The 15,785-nt window shown below is 47.6% G+C and overlaps 2 protein-coding genes across 3 annotated transcripts in view; one reads left to right on the top strand and one right to left on the bottom strand.

Annotated features, from left to right (window-relative positions):
• LTBR (lymphotoxin beta receptor) overlaps positions 1-15,785 on the top strand; it is a 390,915-nt gene that overhangs the window by 117,928 nt on the left and 257,202 nt on the right. The gene's annotated exons all lie outside the window — the stretch shown is intronic.
• The window catches only part of SCNN1A (sodium channel epithelial 1 subunit alpha), a 137,149-nt gene that overhangs the window by 16,320 nt on the left and 105,044 nt on the right, over positions 1-15,785 (bottom strand). The window contains exons 10-11 of the mRNA XM_068258495.1: positions 1,178-1,235; positions 92-135 (exon numbers count right to left, since the gene is read on the bottom strand). Coding sequence (XP_068114596.1) covers positions 92-135; positions 1,178-1,235 — 102 coding nt within the window. The remainder of the gene's footprint in view (positions 1-91; positions 136-1,177; positions 1,236-15,785) is intronic.

The raw sequence follows: 15,785 nt of genomic DNA, 5'->3' as shown, positions 1-15,785 counted from the left end.
CAATTAAACCTTAAATCATTGACCCAGTACTGAATCTCCCCTTCAAGACAGGACAAATATAAAAGGAACATAGGTTTTTTTTTCCCCTCACCTTTTGGTCCTGTTGTTCTGTGACAATGTATAAAGCACCCAGTCCTGTAATAAGCACAGAATGGTGTCAACATAACATTTAAAGGCATTAGAACAGTTTCAGTGAGCAACACCCCCCCCCCCCCCCACACACACACACACCCAGGGGCATAGCTTGTGGGGGGCGGAGTAAGACATGTGCCCCCAGGCGCTGGGTCCCCAAGGGCGCCCAGCCGTGAGGTAGCCCCCCAACTCAGCGCAGTGAAGGGGGAGCAGTGGGGAAGGGGGGGATGTCTCCCCCTCCCTCGCTTTTCCCTGCGGGTGGCAGCAGCAGAACACTTCCTATTCCCAGCGTGGAGATCTGTGCGCTGCTACTCTGGTCTGGACCAGACCAGAGTAGGAACCTCTGGCAAATGACGTGTATTTTTGGTGAAATGCTGTCAGATTACATGTATTTTGGGGGGAAATACTATGGCAGGGCTCAAACTTCCCTGGCAGACCTTTTACACCACTGCTAAGGTCCTGTATATTTGCCCCACCCATTACCACACCCACATTCTGTTGCTTGGCAGGTTCCTCCTTATGGCCCATACTCACGAGGGACTTTTGTCGCCTCAACACGCGGCGCGCGCGTGTTGCGGCGACAGGTCGCCCGTGAGTATGGGCCGTTGCACGCGCGCGCACCCCGAACTGTCGCCCGTCGCTCTTGTCGCCATGCGATTGAAAGTTTCAATCGCATGGCAACAGTCGCCGCCGCACCTCCGCCGCAACTGTCGCTAGTCCGCGTGAGTACGCGGACTAGCGACAGCAACCTCCATAGAGGTAAATGGAGCTTCCGGCGGGGGGAGGAGGAACGTCGGCGACAGCTTCCGTCTCGCCGCTGGTCCCTCTTCCGCGTGTGTACGCGGAGGGACCTGGAGAGAAGCTGTCGCCGGCCTGTCGCTAGCACGCTCACGTGTGCTGGCGACAGGCCACTTCTGCAGCCCGTGAGTACGGGCCATTAGAGGGCGCATTAATAGTCTTTGTCCCTGGGTGCTGAAAGCCCTAGCTATGCCTCTGCACACACCAAAACTATAGCATTAACGACAGCCTTTTTATTGTGACTTACCTCGCTGACTTTAGTTGGCCATCGAGAATATCCAACGTTGAGTTTGTAGTCTGTTAGCCTATGAATAAAAATATACTTATTTTTTTGACTTATTTATATATTCTGCTGTACTTTACAGCAAAGATCAGCCAGATACTGACCCTAGGTAGGCCAAGTAGAGAGAGGGGGTGGGTGTGAAAGGCTCACTATGCTGGGCAGCGCAATGAACAAATGATTTGCATTAGAGTTACGGGTTTGTATCCCAGCCAGAAAAATATCTGCATTGGGCTTGTATGTTCTCTCTCTCTTTAGGGAAGGGGGAGGGGGGTCTTCCACCCAAATTGAACCTAAGCTTTGTACACAGGCTAGCTCAAACTCAGCCAAGGCAGCTTTTCGGTCCACCCCAGACAAGAATCTAATGTGTGTTCAGGTGTCCCCCAAGGTTGCTTAACCCCCTCGGTGTTCTGATTCTTTCCGGATTTTAGGGTCTAAAAGCTGTGCAATTTTTTTTGCACCCTTTCAGACCCTAAAACCTGGAAAAAAAATCATGCTGCCAGGGAGATCTGCAGCAGCCCAGCAATCACTCACCTCCCTGTCTTCAGCTTTGCAGTTAAGCCTTCATCCTCCAGGTGGTGCTGCAACTCTAAAGTGAAATTGCTGGCTGTCGTCATGACGGCAGCCGGTGATCTCACCAGCAGGAAGCAGAGCCCCGGAGGAGAGGAAGAAGAATGACAGCCGACGTCAGGATCCCTGGGAGGTATGTAGAAACTCTCCCGCTGTGAGCATTGCTCTGCATACAGCCTCCGGCGGCTACCCCGAGCAGAGGTCGGGATTATCGCTCTTAGCTGCGGTTTTCCGCCCCGACCCTAGCTCGGGATAACCTCCAAGGAGGATAAAGAGAAACCGTACCCAAGAATTGAATTTCATCCCAATCAGTAGCAGATACCGAATCACCAGATAATAGATCATCAGGGGCCTCTGTATGGCTGAAATTGTAATGAAACTCCTCCCACAGGAAACTGTGAGGACCATAGTCCTGGCATTTTCCTGTCTGTATTGTGGGAAATAGGTGTTTACAGTTTCCAACTGCCAAAAAAAGCAAGCAGCAGCTACTTCCACTGACATCGCCTGCCAGCAGTAAAAATGTTTTCCATGTGATAAATGCCAGAATGTAAATCGGGGAGAGGGAAGCTTTTACAATGGGCAAACACTGACTAAATCATTTATGCATAATTATTGTAAAAATGAAGCACTTTTTTTTTTAAATTACATTATTTTCACTGGAGTTACTCTTTGACCTCCCTGGCGGTATTGACGTGTATGCACGTCAATACAAAACATGCTGCGTACGGTATTGATGTGTATACATGTCAATACTCTCCTGCACTCTATACTAGACCCTTGCTTGACACATTTTAGCAAGTTACAGGAAAAAAAGGTTGTGAAAATTAATTGGATCACCTTTTGCACAAAAATCCTGGGGAAATTGAATGCCAAGGAGGTTAAAGGGCAGCTATCGGTAAAAACAACTTTCTTGGGCTCCTGACCGAGATACGGAACCCTGCTGCAGCATCACAGTACTGGCATGAACGGTGGGTGCACGGAATGTGGAAGTTGAAAAACGCTTAAAGAGGCCCCCGACCATTCAGGGGGACCAGGTATATGTTCTAGGGACTCTCCATAAACAAACGTTGCACAGGGATCGCCTGCCAGGACTTGAGATGTCACTACTTGTGATAAATTTCAGATTGAGGAAGGATTTTACAATGGACAATGACTGACTTAGTTATACATGGATATTATAAAAAAAAAAAAGTTATTGTATTCATTACGTTATTTATTTTATTTACAGTTCCTCTTTAGCTCTTATATAACAGTGGCTCAGAACAGGCGTCCATCGGCTCTCCTATTGTTCCAGAGTAATCACTATAATCAAGTATACCTAAAGTCTTATCTGCTTTTCCGCTTTTTTTTACCATTAAATTTGAGTGTATCAAACTTGCCAAAGTCAAAACCCAGATACTGTAGGAGCTTGAGAGGTCAGGAGGAAATCAACAGGAAGAGTGTAAGAACAATGCAGACAAAGGTGGGAGTCTGCCAGCCATGTATCCTGCACGGGGAATGGAATTTAACAATTTTATCTAAGTAGTTAAATATTCATTGCATTAAAACATAAAATAACTCCTGCGCTAAAATAGTGAATGAACTTAAATTTTTAATAAAATGTAAAATACATTATGCATATTCAACAACACTGGGCACCATTCAACCACGCATCTCACATCAACACACCAATCCTAACATTTCAGGAGGTACACGCCTCCCTTCATCAGGGCATCTCATCATCTGAGATGACCTGATGAATGGAGGTGTGTACCTCCTGTAACATTGGCGAGATTGGCTGCAACATAGTGACGTCCCTACCAGGGGCGTAACTAGACACCACTGGGCCCCCCTGCAGAACTTTGGATGGGGCCCCCCACCCCCCTCGCTTTCTGCACAGGAAAACTCAGTAACAATGTGTTTTCCCTATGCAGATAAAAACACTTAGACTTCAAGGAAACGTCAGGCAATCTATGTTATCCCTAGATCTACTTACCTGGGGCTTCCTTGAGCCGACAAGTTCCTCTTTGCAGCTCTGCTCCCAGTACATACATACACACACAGCCTTAATATTTTACTACATGAGAGCACATGCTATATGGAGGAACAACAATGATGTGCTGAACATAAGATATAGTATTTACCGTAACTTTGGCAAAACATTCAGAATGTCACTGATTGATACTGTTATTACAAGAACTTGGACTCAGTATGAGACAATAAGCTCTCAATGAAGCAGCAACAGTAAGACATTAATCTCCACTCCACTGTGTTGTAAAAGTAATCAGAGCCATAAGGTCATTAGCCTGTGTGTGATAAGAATCTAGGAATCCTTTCGGAGTGATTGCTGAAAAAGGAAAGTCTACAACTTTTCTTCTAAAAGTGACTCTTTGTTTGTAAGGTTGTACATTAAGTCATCAGAACTTTGCAGCAGTGAGAGACAGATGTTTTTTTACAAACCCTGGGGAGCAGGGACAGTGTACAAATTCCAAAGTGTGTATGAGTCCTTAACTGTGTTGTGGACACATGCAGTCAATATAACAATGGTGCGAGAGCAGAATACGTTTTTTCTCTCCATGCCCTTAGCTGTCAGTCTCTCAAACTTTTCCCCCCACGGGCCCCCTGTTGCTTCTGGGAGGCACCCCTTGCAGGGTCTATTGTTACGCCCCTGGTCCCTACAAGACTTCTGGGTCTCGCTGCCAGTGCGCGATTGCTCCTTACAGGTTCACCACTCCCCGATCAAGTGTGACCGCGGCCGGTTCAGGAGATTGGGCAGAACGGACTCCTTCTAAACCTTTACTACAGCCGGACAGCTCAGCATTGTTAATAACAAACGGGCTCTAATACGACAGCAGTTTGAACCAAATGCAAAACCTTTGCGTAAGAAGATAAGTGGTCTGTGAGTAATGTGGACACTCTTTTTGATCTATTATTAAGCTCTAGAGCTCATATGAGCATACAAACCCCGTTTTTTTGCTACAATTCTTACATCAAGCAAATGCATATGTTTTAATCATTTTTATTCATTTTTCCGTGCAAGTAGGATTTGCATACAAACATATGACTGTGGTCATTCAGGCACATTCAAGGAGTTTTATGATTGGTGTGTTGATGAGAGATGCGTGGTTGAATGGTGCCCAGCGTTGCTGAATATACATAATGTCTTTGACATTTTATTAAAAATTTAAGTTCATTCACTATTGTAGCGCAGGAGTTATTTTATGTTTTAGTGTGTTTGAATTGACTGTGATTGGGAGTGCTGCCACAGTATTCTCCTTGCTGCAATTATTATTATTTAGAAATAGCGCTGCAACCGAATTCATTTTCTAAATATTCAATGCAGCTCCTTTGAAATTGAGAGACAGATTTTTTTTTACAAACCCTAGGGAGCAGGGACAGTGTACAAATTCCAAAGTGTGTATGAGTCCTTATCTGTGTTGTGGACACATACAGTCAATATAACAATGGTGCGAGAGCACTGTAACAATTCAGTGTGAGAACCAGTGATAATGCGCAAAGTACAGGTGATAACAATGTATTCAGCCCTAATTGGTGAACCCCTGGCCGCTGTCCCCCCTAGTGTTTTATGTGTGCCCCTCCCTGTGCAGTTATACTTTACCTATCCGCCTACAAGGGATCTATTTTTCTGATTGCTACCACTTTTCCACTTTTAAAGGTCTTCAGCTACTCTTCATTAGCTGTTCATCATAGTGATTACTGTAGGTGGCTATTTTGTATATCAAAAAAGTTACAGCATGCACAGTGGCGTTGTGGTTAAAAGACATAAAAAAAACCATGTACATAGACATAGGCAAACGCAGGGGGAGTTTACAGCTGCCCAGAATCCCCGTCAGACCAGGGCCGGTGCGGTGTCTGGGGACCGGCACAAGTTAAGTCTTTCCCTGCTACAGTTGACTTTGGGTGTAGCAGCAGCGTGTGTACAGAGCATGGAGTAGCTCTGGGGAACTTAACAGAGTCAGGTATGAGTACAGTCCTGTGCCCTGCTGTGTGAATGCTTCACTTTCCCCTTCATTACAAATGTCGGCTGTCCTCATTATTATCTATATCCGAACTGTTCCTGATCGATTCCCGTTGTCGGTCAGACAGGAAAATGCATTATGTGTACCTACTATGATGTCCTACCAAATTATTATACTGTATAGTGCGTGGCTGAGGGAGACCTTTCAGGAATCCCCCCCTTGAAAATCCTGGGTTTGCCCCTGCTAATAGATACAAGAAACAAAATACAACAGTGGCAGCAAGAAACATTCTGAAAGCAAGAAAGCAGTTTTTTTCACTAGACTGTATACTTGTATCAGTTGCCTGCCAGGACTTGAGATGTCACTACTTGTGATAAATTTCAGATTGAGGAAGGATTTTACAATGGACAATAACTGACTTAGTTATACATTCAATTCACTTTATTGTCATTGTGTAACACAACGAAATTACTGATATTATAAAAAAAGTTATTGTATTCATTACGTTATTTTCATTTTATTTACAGTTCCTCTTTAGCTCTTATATAACAGTGGCTCAGAACAGGCGTCCATCGGCTCGTATTGTTCCAGAGCAATCACTATAATCAAGTATACCTAAAGTCTATCTTTAGGGGGGAAAGAAAGTGAGGGAAGTAAGCGCTGGAGGTGGGAGAGCATGGAGGGAATTCAAGAGGTTTAGCGCCGAGGGGAGGAAAGCGTTCCCATGCCTTGAAGTTCTGGTGGAGATGGCTGGAAACCTGCGGCCTGATGGTAGAGGCTAAAGAAGCAATGGCCAGAGTGTGAGGGGTCATTGGCACTCTGGTGCGCAAATGGAAGTTGTGGAGGAGGTCCAGTGAGGGGGGTGGGATCTCCCTGTGATCCTCATTGCTGATCTGTTGACCCTCTGTAATTTGTATCCGTACCAGAGCCAGCTATACGGTGAGGTCAAATAAATACTTTGCCCCCTCAAACTTTGAGGTGCTAAAAGGGAATCAGCCCAGCCGCCTCCGCCCGTTTCCTGGTTCTGGAATGCAGAGCCAATGAGGCGAGGATACGGCACGTCATCTAGACCAGAGTAGCGGCACACAGATCTCCTTCGCTGGGAATAGGAAGTGTTCTGCCGCTTGCCCAAATCTGGAGGAGGGCGGGAGAGGAAGGGGAAGCCCCAGGTGAGGGAAGGGGGGGGGGAGAGACACCCTTCCCCACTGCTGTGCCCACTGCTCCCTCTTCTCTGCGCTGCCACCCCTCCTAGGGACAATCTATACATCTGGCTATACACCTGGCTACATATACTGGGGACATCTATAGACCTGGCTAGGTACTTATCCGTTAGCCGGGCGCATCCGGCAGGTGGCGACAAAACTCCACCAGAGTTACATCTTTCCCTACTATCCATGTCGGCCTGGAGGGGGAATAGTAATTAGCGCCACCTGCCGGATGCGCCCGGCTAACGGATAAGTACCCCTGGCTACATAAACTGGGGACACATACATTTGAGATCGGCGCGGGAGACTTGGGCACAGGATACAGCCGGTATATGGCTGGTCCTGCTGCTGCACAAGTCCCGGCCGTGTTAATTACTATACCCCCTCCAGGCCGCCATGGATGGGGGGGAATTATATAATTCGGCTTCCAGCTATTACTGAAGGCCGGATTATTGTGTTTTAAAAGCAACTTCAGCTCCGTCTACTGACGGCGCTGACATTACTCACTGAGCGCCGCTATAGATGTAATTCCTATTATAGTCTATGGTGGCGCCGGCTGCGGCCAAATCTTCCTGCGCTGAAAAGGACTGCTCCGCTGGGGACACCTATAGACCTGGCTACATATACTGGGGACAGCTATACACCTGGCTACATATACTGGGGAGACCTATAGACCTGGCTACATATACTGGGGACACCGGCTGGCTGTCATTATGTTCATTTACTGGTGAAATGCTGTCTCTCATTACATGCATTTACTGGTGAAAGGGTGTCTCTCATTTGATGCATTTTCTGGTGAAAGGCTGTTTCTCATTACAAGCATTTACTGGTGAAAGGTTGTCTCTCATTACATGCATTTACTGGTGAAAGGCTGTCCCTCATTACATGCATTTTCTGGTGAAAGGCTGTTTCTCATTACATGCATTTTCTGGTGAAAGGCTGTTTCTCATTACATGCATTTACTGGTGAAACGCTGTCTCTCATTACATGCATTTTCTGGTGAAACACTGTCCCTCATTACATGCATTTTCTGGTGAAAGGCTGTTTCTCATTACATGCATTTACTGGTGAAACGCTGTCTCTCATTACATGCATTTTCTGGTGAAACGCTGTCTCTCATTACATGCATTTTCTGGTGAAAGGCTGTTTCTCATTACAAGCATTTACTGGTGAAATGCTGTCTCTCATTACGTGCATTTACTGGTGAAAGGCAGCAAACCAAATCAGAATAAAGCAGCAGAGTTAGCAATCTCGCCTTGCTGCGCTGGGTCCCTGGTTCAAATCCCAGCCAGAGCACTATCAGCACAGAGTTTGTATGTTCTCCTCCTGTTTTTCTTTGGGCACATCCCAAAAACATACAGATAAGTGAATTGGCTTCCCCCAGAATTGGCCTTAGACAACGATACTACACGATACAGACATAGACATATGACTATGGTAGGGTTTCGATTGTGAGCACCTCTGAGGGACAGTTAAGTGACAAGACAATATACTCTGCACAATGCTGCAGAAGGTGTAGGCGCTATATATAAATAATAATAATGCTTATTCTGTAGTATGCACCTAGCCACATTTTTAAAGTAACAAAAATGTACCAATAAAAATCATTCAGAATGAACTGAAAGTACATTTATCACATAATGAACCCCAATGTCACCATGACGAGTCAAAGACACGTTTTCAGGAGACCGTGTCGCTGCGGATGTTTCTACTTCTGCTTTGGTCATGCTGACAGTAAAAGGAGTCACAGTAAAATGGGGAAGAGAGTAGCGAACCCCATTCTTGCTTCCTGCCATGTCAGCAATTCTGAGAAAACGGAGGATTGTGCAGCATGTTGAGCAATGACTGCGTCACATGCTGGTGGTGGGCGGCTACAATAATCTGAAGATGCCTAGCTCATCAGACAACTACTAAACCATGCAGTAACCTGTACATCTCTGGAGCCGGCCATCTGATAGGTCAGAGCATTAAAATCAGCCTGTGCTGCTCAACAGTTTATGCATTGAGATATAAGCCTGCTGTAAATTGTGTCCACCCCTTTCTGTTTTCATGGAACAGGATGGTTAGCTGGTCACATGGCTTTTTACTGCTCTAAGTATTTCAGTGCTAGCAGGCATAGTTTCTCTATCAGTTTCAATCAATTTGATTTCTGTTGAAATCTGATTAAGATGGAATGTGGTAAGGGAGAACATTAAACATTATTATTTGGTTATCATCAGTTGCTTACGAGATTGGGCCAATGTCAACAAGTGAATAGGGAAATTGAGAAGGAATCCTATAGGCTCCATTCTTTATCTTGTTAGTGCTCTACCTACCAGATCATGTGATCAGCGCTGTGCTGATAATTTTGGAGCCGCCATAGGCCATAATGGGAATTACAACTTCAGCATCGCTAAGTGACTATTTTGGGCGCCGGCAATAGCCAGAGGTCAGATTAGCAATAATGAGATAATTTGGCTGCCAGCAATAGCTGGTGCCTAAATTTGGTGTCCCTCCAACTTGCGACAACGTGGCGGGGGAATAGTGTTTAACACTGGCAGGGACTTTTGGTTTCACCCTGCACCTAATTTTGCCCGTGCCATTTCTGAATGTACGCATTTTGATCTGCACAGATATGAAGCCCTTTATCAGGGGTCAAATTACAAGAGCATTCACTATGATTCCCATAGGGGAAAGTACAGGATGCAGAGGATGCGACTGGATCCGGAGCCCCTGGAGTAAACAGCCCACTTAGGTCCCTCTTTCACCTACTGCAGGCATGTCCAAAATATGGCCCGGGGGCAAAATGTGGCCCTCCAAGCCTTTTCTGGTGGCCCTGAAGCTCTCTACAGTTGATAAATCCATGCGGCACGCAGGCAATAGCTGTGGTTTCGCATACATGGGCTACTTTTTATCACTGCTCTATCTCCCTCTTTGCTCACCTGTAGGTTATCAGCCACCACTGTAGTAGTAAAAGCCACTGATTAGCAGCCACCACTATGCCAGCAGCAGTAAAAGCCACTGATTAGCAGCCACCACTATGCCAGCAGCAGTAACAGCCACTGATTAGCAGCTGTAACTATGCCAGCAGCATTAACAGCCACTGATTAGCAGCTGTAACTATGCCAGCAGCAGTAACAGCCACTGATTAGCAGCTGTAACTATGCCAGCAGCAGTAACAGCCACTGATTAGCAGCTGTAACTATGCCAGCAGTAGTAACAGCCACTGATTAGCAGCTGCCACTATGCCAGCAGCAGTAACAGCCACTGATTAACAGCAGCCACTCTGCCAGCAGCAGTAACAGCCACTGATTAGCAGCTGTAACTATGCCAGCAGCAGTAACAGCCACTGATTAGCAGCTGCCACTATGCCAGCAGCAAAAGTTTGCTTTCCTAAAACAGAAAGAATTTGCGATAATTCAGGTTGGAGTGAGCTCGAGATGTCTCCCAGGCACCACTGCTGAATATATGCAAATTAACCATTGTACCCTTAGAAGCTAAACACACCTCCAGAACCGCTGGAATGCAATGATGTGTCAGCTTGTTAATATGTACAGAGCCATAATAATCCAACATGCATACAGACTGTTTCGGATTGTTTGATCCTCATCAGTGCATGGCATGGATTAATTTGGCTCTATGGAGTAGGGCTTGTAAATCCGAGAGGCACAGACTAACCAGCAAGCTCATGGTGACCCAGAACTCATTGGGGTGTGTAAGGGACTACAATGGTCCTAAAAGCCCCCTTACCAACTGATTAGCAGCTGTAACTATGCCAGCAGCAGTAACAGCCACTGATTAGCAGCTGCCACTCTGCCAGCAGCAGTAACAGCCACTGATAAGCAGCTGTAACTATGCCAGCAGCAGTAACAGCCACTGATTAGCAGCTGTAACTATGCCCGCAGCAGTAACAGCCACTGATTAGCAGCTGTAACTATGCCAGCAGCAGTAATAGCCACTGATTAGCAGCTGTAACTATGCCAGCAGCAGTAACAGCCACTGATTAGCAGCAGCCACTCTGCCAGCAGCAGTAACAGCCAATGATTAGCAGCAGCCACTCTGCCAGCAGCAGTAACAGCCACTGATTAGCAGCTGTAACTATGCCAGCAGCAGTAACAGCCACTGATTAGCAGCTGTAACTATGCCAGCAGCATTAACAGCCACTGATTAGCAACTGTAACTATGCCAGCAGCAGTAACAGCCACTGATTAGCAGCTGTAACTATGCCCGCAGCAGTAACAGCCACTGATTAGCAGCTGTAACTATGCCAGCAGCAGTAACAGCCACTGATTAGCAGCTGTAACTATGCCAGCAGCAGTAACAGCCACTGATTAGCAGCTGCCACTCTGCCAGCAGCAGTAACAGCCACTGATAAGCAGCTGTAACTATGCCAGCAGCAGTAACAGCCACTGATTAGCAGCTGCCACTCTGCCAGCAGCAGTAACAGCCACTGATTAGCAGCTGTAACTATGCCCGCAGCAGTAACAGCCACTTATTAGCAGCTGTAACTATGCCAGCAGCAGTAACAGCCACTGATTAGCAGCTGTAACTATGCCAGCAGCAGTAACAGCCACTGATTAGCAGCTGTAACTATGCCAGCAGCAGTACCAGCCACTGATTAGCAGCTGTAACTATGCCCGCAGCAGTAACAGCCACTGATTAGCAGCTGTAACTATGCCAGCAGCAGTAACAGCCACTGATTAGCAGCTGTAACTATGCCAGCAGCAGTAGCAGCCACTGATTAGCAGCTGTAACTATGCCAGCAGCAGTAACAGCCACTGATTAGCAGCTGTAACTATGCCTGCAGCAGTAACAGCCACTGATTAGCAGCTGTAACTATGCCAGCAGCAGTAACAGCCACTGATTAGCAGCTGTAACTATGCCTGCAGCAGTAACAGCCACTGATTAGCAGCTGTAACTATGCCTGCAGCAGTAACAGCCAAGCCTTTTTTAGTGGCCCCGAAGCTTTCTACAGTTGATAAATCCATGTGGCCTGCAGGCCAAAGCTGTGGTGTCGCATACATGGGCTACTTTGTATTACTGCTGTACCTCCCCCTTTGCTCATCTGTAGGTTATTAGCCACCCCTGTAGCAGTATCAGCCACTGATTAGCAGCTGTAACTATGCCAGCAGCAGTAACAGCCACTGATTAGCAGCTGTAACTATGCCAGCAGCAGTAACAGCCACTGATTAGCAGCTGCCACTCGACCAGCAGCAGTAACAGCCACTGATAAGCAGCTGTAACTATGCCAGCAGCAGTAACAGCCACTGATTAGCAGCTGTAACTATGCCAGCAGCAGTAACAGCCACTGATTAGCAGCTGCCACTCTGCCAGCAGCAGTAACAGCCACTGATTAGCAGCTGTAACTATGCCCGCAGCAGTAACAGCCACTGATTAGCAGTTGTAACTATGCCAGCAGCAGTAACAGCCACTGATTAGCAGCTGTAACTATGCCAGCAGCAGTAACAGCCATTGATTAGCAGCTGCCACTCTGCCAGCAGCAGTAACAGCCACTGATTAGCAGCTGTAACTATGCCAGCAGCAGTAACAGCCACTGATTAGCAGCTGTAACTATGCCAGCAGCAGTACCAGCCACTGATTAGCAGCTGTAACTATGCCCGCAGCAGTAACAGCCACTGATTAGCAGCTGTAACTATGCCAGCAGCAGTAACAGCCACTGATTAGCAGCTGTAACTATGCCAGCAGCAGTAGCAGCCACTGATTAGCAGCTGTAACTATGCCAGCAGCAGTAACAGCCACTGATTAGCAGCTGTAACTATGCCAGCAGCAGTAACAGCCACTGATTAGCAGCTGTAACTATGCCAGCAGCAGTAGCAGCCACTGATTAGAAGCTGTAACTATGACAGCAGCAGTAACAGCCACTGATTAGCAGCTGTAACTATGCCTGCAGCAGTAACAGCCAAGCCTTTTTTAGTGGCCCCGAAGCTTTCTACAGTTGATAAATCCATGTGGCCTGCAGGCCAAAGCTGTGGTGTCGCATACATGGGCTACTTTGTATTACTGCTGTACCTCCCCCTTTGCTCATCTGTAGGTTATTAGCCACCCCTGTAGCAGTATCAGCCACTGATTAGCAGCTGTCACTATGCCAGCAGTCGTAACATGCACTGATTAGCAGCTGCCACTATGCCAGCAGCAGTAACAGCCACTGATTAGCAGCTGTAACTATGCCAGCAGCAGTAATGCTGGGAATACACCATACGTTTTTACCCCCGATAGATGGGTTCGATAGATAATTTCAGACATGTCCGATATTCCTTTCCGATTGTTTTTTGGCTCGATTTCTCATAGAAGTGAATGGAAAAAGATAAGAAAAACGAGCAGAAGATAAGAGAATCGGGTGGAAAATCAAGCGTAAAAACATATCTTGTGTACCCAGCATAACAGCCACTGATTAGCAGCTGTAACTATGCCAGCAGCAGTAACAGCCAATGAATAGCAGCTGCCACTGTGCCAGCAGCACTATGCCTGTATACTGAAAGGAACATGCTAACTGCACACGGTATATGGGTTAATTCCTTCAAAATGTTCTATTTGACAAATGGAAATCAGCAAAAATTGTATTTAATATTGCTAGCTTGGCCACCTAGCCAGGCGCGGAGCTAGGGGGGGTCGGGGTAGGACGGGTGCCCCCGGGCGCTAGGTCCCCAAGGGCGCCCCCAGCTCAGCTGCAGTGTTTTTTTTTAAATATTCAATTATTTAATCAATACGCGCTGCTAGGCAGCGCTCACCGCCAGCCGGCCCGGGCCGGAATCCGGATCTCCCCATCCGTCAGCGGGTGACGTCACTGACGTCACACGTCATGGTCGCCCGTCGCACCGCCGCGCAGCGTCCATATAGAAGTGGAACGCTGCGCAGAGCGGCAAGTCAGAAGAAGAGGCGCCGCCAGCTAGCGAGCCAGCCCAGCCCCGCAGCCCGGCCCCTGCCCTGAGCTCCAGCCCAGCCAGCACCATCCCTCTGGAGGCTAAACAGGGCCAGGCAGGCCGCAGACAGCGTGGAGCCCCCAGGTGAGCCAGCCAGCCACCCGGACATTACTTCTGGAGGGGAGAGCGAGCGAGGGAGAGCCCCTTAAGGTGCTCACAGCTCTCCCTCCACTGCGCTGCTCCCCTCCGGCACACCTGACTACCTATTCTGGGCACATATACCCCCTGGCTACCTATAAACCGGGCACATATACCCCCTGGCTACCTATATACCGGGCACATATACCCACTGGCTACCTATATACCTGGCACATATACCCCCTGGCTACCTATGTACCGGGCACATATACCCCCTGGCTACCTATATACCGGGCACATATACCCCCTGGCTACCTATATACTGGGCACATATACCGCCTGGCTACCCATATACCGGGCACATATACCCCCTGGCTACCCATATACCGGGAACATATACCCCCTGGCTACACATATACTGGGCACATATACCCCCTGGCTACCTATATACTGGGCACATATACCGCCTGGCTACCCATATACCGGGCACATATACCGCCTGGCTACCCATATACCGGGCACATATACCCCCTGGCTACCCATATACCGGGCACATATACCCCCTGGCTACCCATATACCGGGCACATATACCCCCTGGCTACCCATATACCGGGCACATATACCCCCTGGCTACACATATACTGGGCACATATACCCCCTGACTACATATACTGTGCACATATACCCCTGGTTACATATACTGGGCACATATACCCCTGGCTACCTGTTCTGTGGACATCTCTACCCCTGTCTACCAGTTCTGGGGACATCTATACCGCTGGCCACCTATTCTGGGGACATCTATACCGCTGGCCACCTATTCTGGGGACATCTATACCGCTGGCCACCTATTCTGGGGACATCTATACTGCTGACCACCTATTCTGGGGACACCTATAGACCTGGTGCTACCTATTTTTGGGGAACCACTGCTGTCAGATTGAGTGTATTTTGGGGAACTGCTGCCAGGTGAGAGGTGTCTACCATATTAAGGGTCTGCCTATTGATGTGAAATGCTGTCTATTTATGTGCCTCATGACTGCTGAATTTGTCTTGTTGGGCCCTCATGGTTACTGACTTTGTCTTGTTGGGGGCCTCATGATTTGTTGGGGGTCACAAGATCGCTGAATTTGTCTTGTTGGGGGCCTCATGATTTGTTGGGGGTCACAAGATCGCTGAATTTGTCTTGTTGGGGGCCTCATGAATGCTGAATTTGTCTTGTTGGGGGCCTCATGATTGCTCAATTTGTCTTGATGGGGGGGGGGGGGGGGCTCATGATTGCTCAATTTGTCTTGGAACATGCTGGAAGGTACATACTGAGAGAGAGTGGGTAGCGTGAGCCTGCTAACTTCCTGTACATTTGGCTCCACCCATAACCACGCCCACAGCCACGCCCCTTTATTTGGCGCGGCGCACCCTTCACCTTAGGGGGCGCATTAATAGTCTTTGTCCCCGGGCGCTGAAAGCCCTAGCTACGCCTCTGCACCTAGCACTCTTAGGAACAACAATATGGCCCTTGGCTAAAAAAGTTTGGACACTCCTGCCCTACTGCATCTTCTTTTCATTGGTGTTATGGGGGTAATGATATGAACAGTAGTAATAATCACATGAGTTTCTCCTCCTGTTTATACCACTCTGACACTGAGGCTGTCCTTGGAATGCACGTTTTGGTGTCCATTATCATGAGATTGTTATGTACAGACAGGGGCGCCTCTAGCCATTTTGTCACTCCAGGCGAGAAAACCTGTGGCGCCCCCCCCCCCCCATACCCCATGGTACCCCCCATGAAAATAATCATAATGCGTCAGCAGTTCACCAGGAAATAATCGTAATGTGGCAGCA

Source organism: Hyperolius riggenbachi, chromosome 10 (genome assembly GCF_040937935.1).
Source record: "Hyperolius riggenbachi isolate aHypRig1 chromosome 10, aHypRig1.pri, whole genome shotgun sequence".
NCBI classification, from domain to species: domain Eukaryota; kingdom Metazoa; phylum Chordata; class Amphibia; order Anura; family Hyperoliidae; genus Hyperolius; species Hyperolius riggenbachi.
This window is presented reverse-complemented; position numbering and strand designations above follow the sequence as displayed.